We start from the raw sequence: 15,792 nt of genomic DNA, 5'->3' as shown, positions 1-15,792 counted from the left end.
GTCTTGGATTGATTATTGCATTCAGAAGAAAAAAAAAAAAGTAAAATGTGCAAGAGGGCTGTTGTTGGAGGGATAGTATATATGCCATATAATCCTATTATCTGATATTTTTGATTTTTTTTTCTAGATTAGTTTAAAATGGCTAGTTTTATTAAAACATTGCAGATGAGATGCATTTTTTTGTGAGATACTAGCGGCTGTATTTTGACTTCAGTGGTGTGTGTTTCTGAGATGAAATAAATGCAAGCCTTGTCGACAGTGATAAGAGCAGGATTTTTCATTCCTTGAAAACACATTAAAGTTAATGTGGTGGGTTTTAGCTTGCCTTTCCCATTGCTTTTGGTGTAACTGAAGTCAGCCAGTTAAACTGGTTTTGGTTCACAAGTGATATTTTAGTCTGAGGTAAGGGTTTTGTGCTCCTGCTGTTGCTTGGCGTAAGTATGGGACCAGCAGCTCCAGGGGCAGACTTAGATGGAGGCAGGAGAGCAGAGCCCCAGCACTGGGTTTTCCATGGGATAGAGGGTTCTGAATGTTATGCATTTATGTATCCATCACTCACTCTATAGTATTTCTTCAGTCTCTGCAGGGTGCTATACTGCTGTGTAGGAGGAAAAGACAAGTTTAGACTCAGTCAGGTCCAAGCATTGTTTCTAAAACTATTAAAGATCAGATTTGAAATATTAAGGGCCAAATTACCTTCACTGCAAACAAATAGAATTCTATGCTCTGCTAGATCTTGAGGGGTGTTTCTTAGTTGGAAGCCATGAGATTTTGACTCAGTGTCCCATTTTAAGCTGATGAAGATTTATAAGGACAGTGATGACGGAAAATGGTGGGGCTGACCTCTTACTGCTGATGATTCTTATGCTACACCATTGCCAGTTTATATCAATGGAGGAAGATTAAACCGTGTCATCTGCTTCTGTTCTTCTAGGTCGAACAAAATGGAGAACTAATCATATGTCATTAGTAAACTCCAAACAAGTTAACGTATTGTAGTGTTTGTTTCCATTTTGATACTCTCAAAGACATGTAAACCAAGCAAAATGCCTGAATTTGCTTTTTATTTTACTCGTTGCCTTAGGTAGGAGCAGAATTATGCCTGTATAGCTTTTTCTAGTACCATTCACTGTAATGCAAAGCCAATAGCGATGGGGAAAATAATGTATTGGTGTGGGGTTTTTTTCTTTAAGAAATAATTTTAAGAATCTTTGGCCAGTGGTCAGAACTGTTGCTTTAAGTATAGCTATGTTCCTGGGCTGCAGTCTCATTGGTGTTCTTTTCACCTTTTTTATTTTTTCTCCTCTTTTCCCACCCCCTGTCTCTTTTATTCTTCAGTAATTTTCATAATCTAGGACGTGTCCTCTGGAATTCTTTTCTGAGACTTCCAAGAATTGCAGTGAAATAGTCTGCTTGATGCTTTGAGGAACGTTAGGAAAACTAGTTGGTCAGTTTACATAAGATTTCTCCCAAGTCTCTGAAGGCTTGAGATATTTCAGCTTCTTTAAAAGCAGAACACCCGAAGTGGATCTGGGGCTGAATTTACTTGTCAAGTTGGAAAAAAAAAAAAAAAAAAAAAAAAAGCCAAAAGCATGGTAACCATGCTTGTTTGTGCAGGAAACTAGGGATCTCTATTTCACTCAGGTCAGCTCTCAAAAGAGCATACAGGAAAACTGATAATTTGCTAACGGATTTCCTTTTGGATTTTCAGTGACATGTTTGGTTACCATAACACTGCTGTTTTGACCTGATGAATGCAGCTGTAAGGCTGAAGATTAAGTTTTAGGGAAATGGTGGCTTTCTGCTTTATTTTGTGTGTATTGTGGTGAATATAGCACAAAAGGGGGGGGAGGAGGAATACTGGGCATGTCTGGTAGTGTGTTGGATAAACTGACGTTTGTAGAAATACTGCTATAATGGTGTGTAAGAAAGTATCCAAAGAGTAGAGTTTATAAAACAGCTATACTGCAATCATTGGAGGAGTGAACTTTGTATACTTTACAGTGGTGCTTACCATTTCCTCACAAAATGTTGCTTATTCTGAACACAGCTCTTTGAAGCCTGGAAGCCGCCTTGCCTCCAGGGAAGAAACAATATTTCAGCTTGCGTTTGTACCAGATGAGTTCTGAACGCAAATTACTTTATTATTCACTCATTTGGCATTCTTTATTGCATGGTTGAAAAACAGAGCTGATATCGCCAAACTTCACAAGTGCCATGAAAACAGACCCAAGATTTTATTTCGTATGGGAAGTGCTTTTGATGTTTTATAACAAACTGGTTTGGGATTAATTTGATTCATTTGGTTGAATGTGAATGTTAATGGATTAATGAATTAATGCCATCTCTTTTTGCCTTTTGATACAGGAATCAGGAACTTAAAGACTTGGGAGAACTTGCTCCTCACTGGGACAATATGCGTAAAAGTGTTATTGCACACTGTGATCAGATGTTGAGCATGTATCAGGATACTCTTGCAGAGCTTGGGAAGCATACAGGTATGAAAGTTGCCTCCCCTCTCCTGGAGCACTTAACAGTCAACCTAGTTAATTCTAATTATATGCTGGAGTATTCAAGTATTCAGCAGTAATAAAAAATGTAAAAAAATCATAAATAATAATTTAATTGTTGTATTTCTGAGATATTCAGAAGTACTCGATTACTTCTAAAATTTTTCATGCATTCCAACACGTTTTCACAATTAACAGAGTATGTAGTTATGCAGCAGCCAAAAGATTTGAGAAGGTGGGTGTGCCTGTTTTAATTGCATGTTCCCTTGATTTTGCTGCTTTTCTAGTACTGAGTACCATCTGCCAGCTGAAAACAACTACTAGAACTACATTGGAGGTAGTTCTGAGTTTTTCTTGAAACCTAACTTAAGTTGCATTTGACAGTAGACAGGATAAAAGTGACATGCTCTACATATCCTTAGTGTAGCATTTGTCATTGGCCAGGTTGTGCCAGAAAAGCATGCAATTTATATAGGATGGGCAGTCTGTCCAAATTCCAGAGGAAGCAGTATGTACTGTGCTTGTTTTTTTCACATGAAGATAGTTTCATCTTATATTCTGATGTGCACTGGTTGGTTGTTTGGGTAATATTTGTCAGGGTCCTGTGGTCAAGGACTGTAATGTATTGCAGTGTCTGCATGGCAGTTGAAAAAGTCAGCATCAGAGAAAAATGTGCAGAAAAGACAGCTGATCTTTTTTTGCTGTAGTAATTCTCACTTGTAAAAAAGAACAAGAAAGGACTGCAGAACTAAGTATTTCTTCTTTTGAATTACTTTTCTTTTGGTGGTTCACAAATCATTCAAAAATATGGTAATTGTTTTCTGTTTTGCAAGACTACTGGAATTATTTCCTGAATAACAAATAACACTATTTTGAGAAAACAAATTTTTCTTTCTGTCCATAGCATGCCTTTCACCCCTACCCCCTGTAGTTTTTGAGATTTTTCTGGAAGGAAATAAACACTTTTGTTCTGAATGGCTACGTAGGCCTTGTTGTTGCTGCTTTCTTGCTGGTGTCAGTTTTCTAATGCCAGTCCTCACAGTCACCATCTCAGTATGTGTTCTCTGTGACTGTGCTGCCATTATTTCTTGGATATGCTGTATCACTCGATATTCTCACCACTAGCTGCTCCCAGTAGGGCCTTACTCCCACAGCTTTGTGCGTGGAGGCATAGGCTTGCCAGAGGTAAACAGGGCTTTGTGCATTGTGTTGCAAATATAACAAGCATGCAAAAGATAACATCTTTTGAAATATCAAATAATAGGGACAATTTGCAGTACTTTAACTATTTCTAGCTTTTTACAGTCCTGTAAAAACAAACAAGCCATTTTTATTTACTGAGAAATCGAGCAACCAGATTTTAGTCCAACATACAACTAAAATGCATAGTAATTTCTTCTTATACAGAATTGAACACTTTTCTGATAATGGATCTGCTGTTTTTAGTAGGTGAGACACAAATCTTTCTCTTCCAAAATAATCACTAGAACTGTACTTCTGTCCTTTATACATTATCTTCTAGCAGAAAATTGAGCATGGCATTTGTCATTCCAGGTTGCTCTGGGATTTCTTTCTTGGTCACAGGAAAAGAGAAATGCTGTTTTAGTGTATGAACAAAAAAAAACAGCCGCTAACTGAAACCAAACATTTTGGCAGCAGTTGATCACTGGGGGGAAGCTCATCTGTTATACTGAATGTTGTGTAATCATTTGCATTTTGGTTGCACAACTGTAATTTCTTGTATTTATGATTGTTTACCATCGTCAGAATATTTCAATTCTGGTTTTGGCAGACTACTGCCTGATCCAGTATGACACTCCTTATGTTTCCGTGTTGTAACTAATACATATTTTTTTTTAAATGCTTTGTTAATTACATTTTGAAAAGACTCCATAAAATATCATATTCAAGGAAATAAATACAGATGGTGAAGGAATCAATGTAATAATTAACACTTTCAGCAAAATATTGAAATGACCTTCTGATATTTTTTTAAATATGAAAAAAGACAATGTAATCTATTAAATTTAAATCCTGCAAGGGACTGTATTGTGACAAGTGAATTTGAAAATGGCTGGTGATATTAAATGATATTAAATTAACTATGATTTGAGATAACTGCATTGGACCAGGGAACCCAAGATTATCGAAAAGTAATAATTGTACTAAAGATTTAAAATAAATGAGTTAATTTGGAGGTCAATGCTCAGGTACATAACTAAATCTCATTTCTTGAACAATATTGTTTTTCCTCAGCATGATGGTGCTGGTGAAATACATGTTTATATTTGGCAAAACCCTAATTTTCATTTTGTGTGAAAATTTGCATTCACATTAGAAAGCTTATTTTATTGTGATCAGTGGCATATGTGCATGTTTTAAAACCAGTAGTTCTAAAGAAGACAATATTTACTTGAAGTCCTGCACTGTAGTGTTTTTGTTAAATGACAAATTAGATGATAAATCCTCTGGGTAATGAAAGTTTCTTCAGAGTTGTTCCACGGAGGTCTTCACAATTTTTATGTATGCTATATGCCTTCTATAAGTGTGTGTGAAGGGGATTGTACTGTGTTATATGTGTGTATACGCAGCCAGGCTAAAACACCAGATCTACATTTTGATCCTATAGACGATGAAGGACTTTGCTGTCCAAAATTAAAGTAAAATCTAGAACAGGCTGCTCAAAGATTTTTTTTTATTATTATTATTATTTTTATTTTTCTCTGTTTGGAATGCTTCATTTAAAGCTGTTGGTGTAAATAGGTGCTTTGTCTGACTGGTGTTTTCATGATGTAAAGGTGGCTAAGAGTCTGTTTGCTTTCAGCTTTCATTTGTGCTGCAGTCTTAACATATGGCCTGCACCCAGGTCTGATCTTCTGTGTAGCTATAGCTGCATGATGAGCTTTAAAAATTCTACATCTGAGGGCACATTCCCCACTTCGGTGTACTGAATTTACGTAGGTTGTCTTCTGGTTCGTTCTTGTTGTGCTGAAGGAAAGCTATCTTCTCCCCCTGGGCACAAGGATGAAAAATAAGGGTAGTGCAGGCAGTGTGTTAACCCTGACAGCTGACCAGATTGAGTGAAACTTGACTTGAAGAGTTATCTGACATTCCAGTGTGTTGTAGTCTTTTAGGGACATGGAAATTGGGGTCACGGATGTTTTTGTGTTTGAGGAGTAGGAATAAAGAAGGCATAGCTAAGTAAGAGACATGGTTAATCCGTTGTTGAAGATGTGCCTGGGATTAGATTACAAGATTTGCAGCCAGAAAGAGGGAGCATTAAGTCATTTTTGCATCTATCTTGATCTTGGATCTTAGAACGATAGAATTATTTAGGTTGGAAAAGACCTCTAAGATTATCTAGTCGAACTTTTTAAGTCCAGCCTTTAGTCCTGTCACTGTAGAGAAGATGTACCTTTTGGTACAGGTTTCCCTTGAGCTCATGAGATAACCTTTACTGCTCTTTTAACATAATATAATATCATACAATTTTCTTCAGTCTGAAGTACTGTAATCGAAAAAAATAGTAATCTGTCATGAAGGAGAATAATATTCAGCAAATCTTCAAAATAATGGATATGTGACTGAATATTTTCAGCTTAACTTTTTAGTTTGCAGATTGATCCCAATTTTAAAAATATTTTTGTATACACTTATTGTTGGCTCTGAGTAGTCTGCTTCTCTATTAACTGTATACCATTTACCTCTCTACAATGTATTCAATCAAAAATTTAATTGTGGTTCAAATCCATCTTAGAAAACTTGAGTTTTAGTTTATTTCTATGAATTATTTACTTGAAAATTGGTTTGTTCTGGATTATGATACTGTAACATGCTGATTAAATTCCACCAAGCATTTATGCCCTGTGCACAACCACTTGATCTGCCTTGCTTGAAAACTGGAGGCAAGATATTCCCTGTGAATATTTCTCATTCGCTGTTGGATTTTACAGCAAGTGAGAGTTAACATAAAGCTAACATATCCGCACCAAGTAGAACTTCATAGCATAGACAAAAAAGGGAGTTGAACTTTGGGAATGTTATTTGCTTGTTTTAATTTTGACCTGAAATGATTTTTTTTCTGGTGTTCTTTTTCTCAGTGATCAAAATGAAAATTCTGTTGTTTGTCCAGCTGTAGAAGGAGAGAGAGAGATACGATCAAGGTTAGGGCAACTGAATATTGCTCTGGGGAATTGGATATTATGCCTGCCTCTGTCACAAAGTTCCAATGTGACGCTAGGCAAGTCAGACTTTTCAGAAGTCATTAGTTTGTTCTTATTTTCTGGAAGTCTGGCAATATACACAGGATGTTTTGTAGGAGTATTCACTGCTTATGTATATAATTTACATCAGTGGGAGCAGTGCTTCTGAAATGCAACATGTATAATGTTTCATATTTGACAGAATCAGATCCTCCACGTCTCATATTAATGCACTGTTTCTTAAATGCCTCAACCATAAGTTGGTCTCTGTGATTAGAATAGATGAAATTATAACCATTTTATGCATCCAGTTAAATTTATCCTCTAAATATTTGTAAAGCCCTTAGAAACTGTAGTGCTGCATGCAGTAGACACTGAAGAAATTAATAATTCTGTCTTTATGGAAGGCTTGAGCAGTATACATGTATCTAGATACTAGAGTAAAAGTTGGAAACAAAATATTGAATTGCTGCTTCTAAAGTAAGCACCGAAGATCCTAAGTGCTCAATGAATTGGAAAAAGCTAGTAAGTGATATGGAATTCAAGTCTGCTTCAGAGTTTCCTGTTAAGGTGAATGTCAGAGGAAGCTTACATCTATGAGCTCATATTTTCTAACTTTGAAGAGTTTGATCTTGCAACAATTATAGTAATTATTTTAATAGGGAAATTGTAGTTTTCTTAGCCTTAAATACAGCTTAAGATGTTATTGTATTGGGTTTACGTGTCAAGAGTTTGGTAGCAGGGGGCTGCAGGGGTGGCCTCTGTGAGCAGAGCCCAGCAGCTTGCCCATGTCAGATCAGAGCCAGCTCCAGATGGCCCCAAAAGGGATCTGCTGCTGTCCAGAGCTGAACTAGGGAACGATGCTGGCTGGGCCTCTGGGAGAGCAGATTTAAGAAAGGGAAACGACTGCTGTGCAACAGCAGCTGGGAGAGCGGAGTGAGAACCAACCCTGCAGCCTCCAAGGTGAGCACGGCAGGAGGTGCTCCAGGCACGCAGCAGCAGTTCCCCTGCGGCCTGTGCAGGGAGAGGCCCCTGGTGGAGCAGGCTGTCCCCCTGCAGCCCATGGGTCCCACACGGAGCAGATCTCCACGCTGCAGCCCGTGGAGGAGCCCCCGGTTGGAGCAGGTGGATGTGGCCTGGAGGAGGCTGCGGTCCATGGAGAGCCCCTGCAGGAGCAGGCCCCGGGCCGGAGCTGCAGCCCGTGGAGAGGAGCCCACGTAGGAGCAGGGGGTCTGGGGGGAGCTGCCACCCGTGGGGGACCCGTGCTGGAGCAGTTTGCTCCTGGGGTATGGACCCCGTGATACGGAACCATGTGGGAGCAGTTCTTGGAGAGCTGCTGCTTGGAGAGCTGCTGCTTGTGGGCAGCCCCCACAGGCTCAGTTCGGGAAGGACGGCATCCCGTGGGAGGCCCCACGTGGAGCAGGGGCAGAGAGGGACCGTGAGGGAGCTGCGGAGATGAAGTGTTAGAGACTGACTGCAGCCCCCATTCCCCGTTCCCCTGTGCTGCTCGGGGGGAGGAGGGAGAAGAGGGTGCAGGGAGGAAGGAAGGTGTTTTTTAGTTAGCTTTTAGTTTCTCACTGTGCTAGCCTGCTAGTGATAGGCAATACATTATATTAATCTCTTTATGCTGAGTCTGTTTTGCCTGTGACAATAACTGGTGAGTGATCTCCCTGTTCTCCTTGAGCCATTTCCATTGTATTTTCTTTCCTTTTCCTTTGAGGTGTGGGAGTGAGAGTGGTTGTGGTGGAGTTCAGCTGCCCAGCATAGTGAAATGACCATAATTATTTAGAGAAAACAACCATCCAAACAAAACATCCCACAAACCTGAAAATGAATTTTATCACATGGATGATACTGGCAAATGTGGATGGAAATGTTTACTTCCACTGCATAGATTTCTCATACCTGGGTAAACAGAGTAACTAACAGCAGTGGATTTTATTCACGTGTTACTGGCACTGGAGCTGAAGGGATTCTTGCTTCACAGGTATTCCCTGAAAAGAGGAGTAACAAGACTCAGCAATACTGTGTGTGTTCTACTTCAGCTCAGGACAGAAGTGTACTCCATGACGTGCAGGCTCTTTTCTTCTCCCTCCTACGCTTTTTTTCCTTGTCCCTTTTAATCGTCTCTCATCTCACTCTCTTTTTAGTCCATCAGTGTTTCCTTGTCTCAGATGGTTATCATCCCTCAGACTTTGACCCTGGTCTCAGATGGATTCTCATAAATCATCTGCCCTCATTCTGTTTTCTTCCCTAATAATTTCAGTCTCCTCACCTGTGCTGCTCCATTTTGTTTGTGACACAGTTCAAGTTCCCTTCGCTGCTCATAATTTGGTCCTCCTGTGCTTTCATGATGCATGTTTTCTCATTCCTATTCGTCCTCATGAATTACTCCTGTTTTCAACCTGTACCTGAGTTTTCCTATCAAATCTAAATATAATTGACTCCTTAACAATCGCTTTTCTCATTACCTTTGCTTTAATTCTCCATTCAAATTATTATTACTTGAAGTTGCTAACCTTAGATAGCAGTCTCTACAGGCCTACAACTATTTTAGGTGAAGTACCTGGCTTGGCTTTGTATAAGTTTGGTAGTACCTCTGTAGCCGTGGTCTGGGGGGTCATTGGTGCTGTCCGGCAATATGGTTTGCATTGGGAGGCTAAAGCAGTTGTCTTGGAATTTATGGCACTTTCAGTAGAGAACCTCTTGCAAATTTTGACTGAGTAAATGAGAAAAGAATTTCAAAAAAAATTTTTAACCTTCCCCCTTATTCCACAAGAAGAAGAAAAACTTTTTGAGAGAGACCGTGGGGGTAGAGGAGAGAATCCTATCTGAATCAGAGAAATTTTAGTCCAAGCAATTAGCAGATGGCTAAATGACAGGATACTGACAAAATGGTCTAAGTTAGTTATGCTACCTAAGTGAGAAGGTAGGATCACCTTTCTTTCTTCATCTACACCCTTTTGGTTTATATATATATGCCCTATCAAATATCTCCCCAAAAAATATTTTATTAGTCAGATTTTAATTACATTCCTGTATGCCTATAATTATATTCCTATACAACAGAGTTGCTCATAAACTCACATTTTTGAAGTATATAGCCAAATTTTTTTTTTTGGAGCTTTGTGCTTCTTGTGGTGCTGGATTTTTTAGAATAAAAATAATTTACAGCTTTCCTTAAACCAGTTTACTTTGAACTTTCTAGGAAAAGTACGTAGCCCAGTCAACATATTTTTGTTTTAAGAAACAAAGGTTATTCAGTGAAAATATAGTGCCATCATAGTTCTGCACCCCCGTGTTTATTGAACAGAATAAACATAATACCCATTAACTGTGGCAATGTTTCCAGCAGGCTGCAGACCTACTTCAGACAGCAGGGAAAAAACGTCTATCACCTAGAATAAAAAATTAGATTGTTCTGTGAATTAAAAGCTGTTTTGTTGCATGCAGTATGGATACATGCTGAGACTCAGTTAGTGAACCATTCTTCTCCTAATATACAATTACACATTAAAAGTAAATTAAGGAAGGCTGCTAACGTACAAGTATTGTCCTCACATTAAAAAAACAACAAAACATCTGCTGGGTGCTTAAGATAATGATTCTTTAAACTTTTGTTTTTCAGGTTCTTCCTTCAAATCAAGCTGTAGCAAAGGAGAAAAAACATTGGAATTCATCCCAATAAATCTCCATTTGCAAAGAATGCACGTGCATAGTCCTCGATTGAAAGGTAAAGCATGTTCTGCAGAGAAATCCTCTGAGTATGAGAAAGTACACTTTGAAATACAATTAAACTTACAGCTGAGAGAGGCAGTTTCCATTTTAGCCCTTTCGAAGATGTAAGTATATTAACTTACATATCTGGTTTCAAGAATCATCATCAGATGGACATAAAGTTTTCAAATGAAACATTACAACCACAGTAGGTCTGAAAGTTATGCTGTTTGTAGAGTTGAATCTTGGTCTTTTTTAACTTTTCACTTACTTGAAGGATACTGGCAGCAGTGTTATAAAATTTCATGGATGGGGCATAAAGATGCTTTAGGAAAAAAAAAGCACAGAAAGTAGTAGTAGTAGTAAGTTTACTTTTTTGGTAAATTTATGTGCTATTTAGACTTCAGATGAGTTTGGAATAATGCTGAGAAGGAAATAATTTCACAGGAAATACTTTGACTTAAAAACAAAACAAAGGAGATAAGTTTCGTGTTTTTTTTGCTAACCACTGAATTTTGTATGGTATTAACTTGTCTAAGATTTCTGAAATATGGCTTGATATAGAAAGTTCCTTATATGACTAGATGGTTGCTTTTTTCTTTTTAAAAAAATTAAGTTTCCAAATTCAGTGTTTAATAACTTATACACCTGTAGATATTCAGTGTTTAAATTTCTCACTTTATTTTTTTAATGGGCCCTACAAGCTCTGCAAGTAGACATTTCCTGTCTTTGTTTTGTGTCCCAATCTGGAACCTGCCCATTTTCCTTCATGGTTTGATTTCATTCTCTCAGGTTTGTGCACCTGCTTCTACACCCCAAAGTTTCTGTTTTGGAAATTGCTTTGGAAATATTTCTAGAGCAACCGAGTATGTATTGTCCTTAGAGGACAACCCTGAAGTAAATCATGTAAACAAAGAAATGACCAGCTAGCCCTTCCCTCACTTTTCTCTACAAATTCTGAAATCTGCACCCACACATACTGCTGTTTGAAACGGATGATAAGTTATAAAAACCGAGAAATCAGGCCCTGTGTTTCAGCTATGCAAGGAATTTGTCTTGTCTTCTGAAGCCACAAACTTTGGATACTGACTGCAGATCTTGGAAAACTAAGGAGTGGTTAACTAAATTTCTTTTGAATTCTTTATTAATAAGTTCCAAGGAATTTGTGCTCTTTTTGTTTTGATGACACTTCAAACAAATAAGCAAATGCAGAATATATGTGCATTGAAATACATTTGTAACCCTGTGCATATTTCAAAGTATTCTCATGTAACAGTGCAGAACTAATACTGTCATGTTTCACACTGACATGCTGCACAATGTTCAGTAAGATTCACGGCTTCTAAGGTATTGACTTAATTTTTCACTGTGATCCATAGTGCCAATAGTAGTGTAAAAGCCAATCTTATCTGTCTTGTTTCTAAGGTTTTTTTTTTCACTGTGCCACCAGAGATAATGGTAGAGCACATTAAATTTTCTCCCAGAGATTGCCTGGATGAACTCACCAGCCTAGGTGATGTAAGTAGCATGGTTCCACTAAGGACAATGTGACTTCTAAACTTAATATATCCTATTTCTCAGGAAGCTTAAATGAACCCAGTGCTGCTTGTGTCTAAATCAGCTTTTTCAGTGCTACCCTGTGTCACATAAGCATTTGCTTAGTCTTAAAATGCAAATATCTCACCAATTGTGCTGAAAATAGAGAATTTACATCTTCTGGAAAGAGGGAATCATTTTCTGTAATGTCATTTTCTGTCATTCAGTAACTATAACAAAAAGTTTATGAAGATGAATATACTTGTCTTTAGTTGGATACATGATTTCTGTATCTATTACTCAATGTCCCATCTGTTTAATTTATTGAAATAAGTTTTATTTTATGAGCACCAAAAAGCTACATCATCTATTAGATGTATACTTATATTCTGATATTGTAGCAATTGCTGGTCATTCTGTCATAAGCAGCACTTTGATATCAAGTTGCTCTTTCTCAACATGTGCTTTGCTTGCCATATATCAAAGGGCAGCCAGAATATAACAGGGAGACTGAAGGGAAAAATAGAAAAGCCTACAAATATTCATAGGGGTTGTGATTAAACAAGCTGATGAGCAACAGTGTTGTCATTTACCCTTATGATGTTAGATACTTTCAGATTGTGGATGCAAGATAGGTCTTAATGACATCTGTCATATGTATACATATGGATGTGTTCTTTGTTCAATGTGTCAAGTAACAGGTTTGTTTTTATTGAACTGTGATTCAGGTTATTATATGGTATTGATGTGAAATAGAAAACGCCTGTGCATCTAACCTTCCAGTAGGAACAGCTTTGAGAAAAATACTGTTTCTTTATGGAATAACTTCATCCCTATCCATTTGATAAACATTGCATTTTGCTCTGTTCATCATACTACAGAAGTTAAATTTATATGTTGTCATAGCTTTGCTTTTGTCCCTGTTTATACAATAAGCACACTTGTTTAAAATGAAGAGATTTTCATTTTGCTTCTATGTCCAGTGCAAGACAATGATGGCCTCCTGTGAAGGTGAGCAGGTTGGTTCAAGTTCTAGGTTGAGCTGTGCTTGGCATAAAAATCCCTCCAGTCTTTATATTGACTGGATAAAGCTCAGGTTTATGGAACCGTGTTGCTGTGGTTGTCACCATGTTGCACCTGGTTTATTCAGGAAGGAGTGCTGAGCAGGAAGTGCGGAATGGCAAAGGGACTGTTTTTTGGCAACTGTATAACCAGTGTTAGTGTTTCACTTGTGTAAGTAGGAGGTGCATGTATGTTTTGACTCAGAATAATTAGAGTGAAATGTTTTATTTCAAGCTCAGTTTTCTTGTGTTCTGATGCCTTTTTTCTCCTTCAAATTATGAACTAATTATTTGAGGGAGGGCTCATTCTCCCCTTCTTTTCCCCCTTTCTTTTGTATTAATTATTAATTTTTGTGGAGCGTGCTGACAATATGGCACAGCTCCTACTACTCTCAGCTGCATTTTAAGCTTTGTCTCCACTGCGGAGTGTTGTCAGTGATAGTCTGTTCTTGACGTGGGTAATGGTTATGAGTTACTGGAACATTTCTGTACCAGCACACTCATGCTGACACTGCTTGTCCTTCATGAGGAGCTGCATTGATGTGTAAGTGGAGCACATCACAAGGAATTCCTCCCAAGCCTTGCAGTACTTTCCAGTATAGCATGCTCTGGAAGGTGAGAGAGAGACAGCCCTGTGCCCATCACCAGGGTCATAGTTGTCTTCTTTTTTGCTGCCCTCACTCTCCCTTGTTCTCTTGCATGCAGGAGGTGCTCAGCTGGTCTGGGTACGTTTGGATCTGAAACAGTTGCTCTTCGTGCAAGGAAGGCCCCAGGCTGAATGAAAGTTGCCTTCTGGGCAAATCCCCTGGGATAGCTGTAAACAGCACCACTATTTTTAAGACAAAGTCAGCAAAAGCAGCAGGATTTAGTCTTGTATGCGTTTTCCTATAGTTTTATGAGTTATCTGGAAACATATCTTCATCCCACTGTCCAGTTAATCTGATGAGTTTCTCTCTTATTTTAGTCTCAAACCACTGTTGTTTTAAGCGATAGAACTATTGTCAGCAGTGGAGGTCTAGTAGCCAAAGATTATGCGTTATGGATAAAACTTGCTGAAGACCTGAAGAATGGGCTATTTACGAATCTTGAGGCTCACATGAGGCTAGTGAAATTATGTTGCTTCTCCTCAAGTGGGAATTGAAGAGCCACCAATTCATTAGAGTTCAAATCAATTTGAGCAAATATGCTTTGAGATTCAGCTCTGGAAGTAAAATGTAGTTCATCAGCTGTGAATCATTTGTACAGAGTTCTTGCTTCTAGGGATATTTATCATCAGAATGCAATAAAAGTTCTATTTTAGGAGAGGATGAGATTTTAATTTACATGGAAAGCTTCCTTGATGAATAAAACAACTCTCTCTCTCAATTAAAAAAATCCTGTTTCCTTTAGAAGAATGTCTTAAAAATGCCTCAGTCTGACCTGTATTTTTATACTTCCAGTGAGCACAACATAGGTACTGCTTAATGCAGATGGAAATTCTGCACATGTAAATTTAAACTTTTGATGGAGTGATTGTGGTTTTGGGTGTAACTGTCTCCGTTTCTGTACTGACAATCACAAGCACAAAATGAGAGGCCGTTTTTAAAAAGATGTTTCAATCCCCAGTTCTGTAAGCAGACATCCATAGAAAATATCCATCATGCATGTCATTACGCACAGATTAACAACATTTTGTCACATCAGCGAGAACTTCAATAGCATAGTTTATTTCCCATTTTGGTAACCTTTCAGCTGAAAATAAGAGACTTGTTCTGTGTTTATAATCGTATATACAAAGTAAATATAAGTGATAGAGAAGGGCTCTTCAACTTAGCTTTAAGCAGGTAGTCATACCTGAAAGCAGAAGCTAAACAAATTCAAACTAGAAATGAAGTGGAAACTGTTACTAGTCAGGAGCCACTTCTCTGGGAATGCAAAGAATTCAATGTCACCTAAAGTCTTTAAATCAACTTAAGAAAAAAAAAAAATGCCCTCACTCAACCAGAAGACATTAGCTTGATGCAGTAATCATTAGCTGCAATTCTGTAACTTGTATTATTCGGGTAGTCAGACTACTTCATCATGATGGTTTCTTAACTCTAAAATGCATGAATCTGTGCGTTTCAGTATGACTTCAAGTTAAATAATGAAAGAAGTAATAAAGTGAAATACACAAAGGACCAATTTACTTTACAGCTTTGTAAACCTCAGCTAGAGTATTTTTCTACATTGTGGCATATAATATATGAAGTAATAAATCACGTAAATTTTCTGAGGTGTGCAAGTGTAAAAATATTAACTAGCTCCTGGGCCTTCTTGAGACCGATTCTCAATTATTCCTTGAAAATAATGAAGACTTGTTCTCCTAATGTAGAGTAGCATTGCTATAGCATTGCCATGTTTTGGGCATAGGTGCATACAAATCTCTGTGCTTGTCTCTTCCTGTTTCAGATGCTTTGTATGATGTAATCACCGTGGGAGCCCCAGCAGCACATTTCCAGGGATTTAAGAATGGTGGTCTCCGAAAACTGCTGAGTAAATTTGAGGCAGAAAGGCGAAAGTAAGTATTTCTGTAATAGCTAGGAAAAGATCATTAAAGCTGCATTGTAATATTAGGAGCTCGTTGAGTTACAGAACAGTTTCCCCCTGCTGGATGCATGAAAGATGAAAATCTAGTACGACTGGACAATGATTCATTCATAAAATAACTTATTTATCTTCCCTGCTTTGCTAGACGGCAAAATTGAAGCACAATTTACTTGTAATGCCAAGATTTATTTTGGACGT

The 15,792-nt window shown here is 38.0% G+C and overlaps 1 protein-coding gene across 11 annotated transcripts in view; it reads left to right on the top strand.

Moving 5' to 3' along the window:
* Positions 1-15,792, top strand: part of INPP4B (inositol polyphosphate-4-phosphatase type II B) — a 294,090-nt gene that overhangs the window by 202,169 nt on the left and 76,129 nt on the right. For all 11 annotated transcript variants that reach the window (XM_048074997.2, XM_048075001.2, XM_066996676.1 and 8 more), the window contains 3 exons: positions 2,368-2,498; positions 10,341-10,445; positions 15,457-15,565. In XM_048074997.2, coding sequence (XP_047930954.2) covers positions 2,368-2,498; positions 10,341-10,445; positions 15,457-15,565 — 345 coding nt within the window. The remainder of the gene's footprint in view (positions 1-2,367; positions 2,499-10,340; positions 10,446-15,456; positions 15,566-15,792) is intronic.

The sequence above is a fragment of the Anser cygnoides genome, chromosome 4 (assembly GCF_040182565.1).
Source record: "Anser cygnoides isolate HZ-2024a breed goose chromosome 4, Taihu_goose_T2T_genome, whole genome shotgun sequence".
NCBI lineage: Eukaryota > Metazoa > Chordata > Aves > Anseriformes > Anatidae > Anser > Anser cygnoides.
Note: the sequence above shows the minus strand (reverse complement) of the source record. Positions and strands in the feature narration are given on the sequence as shown.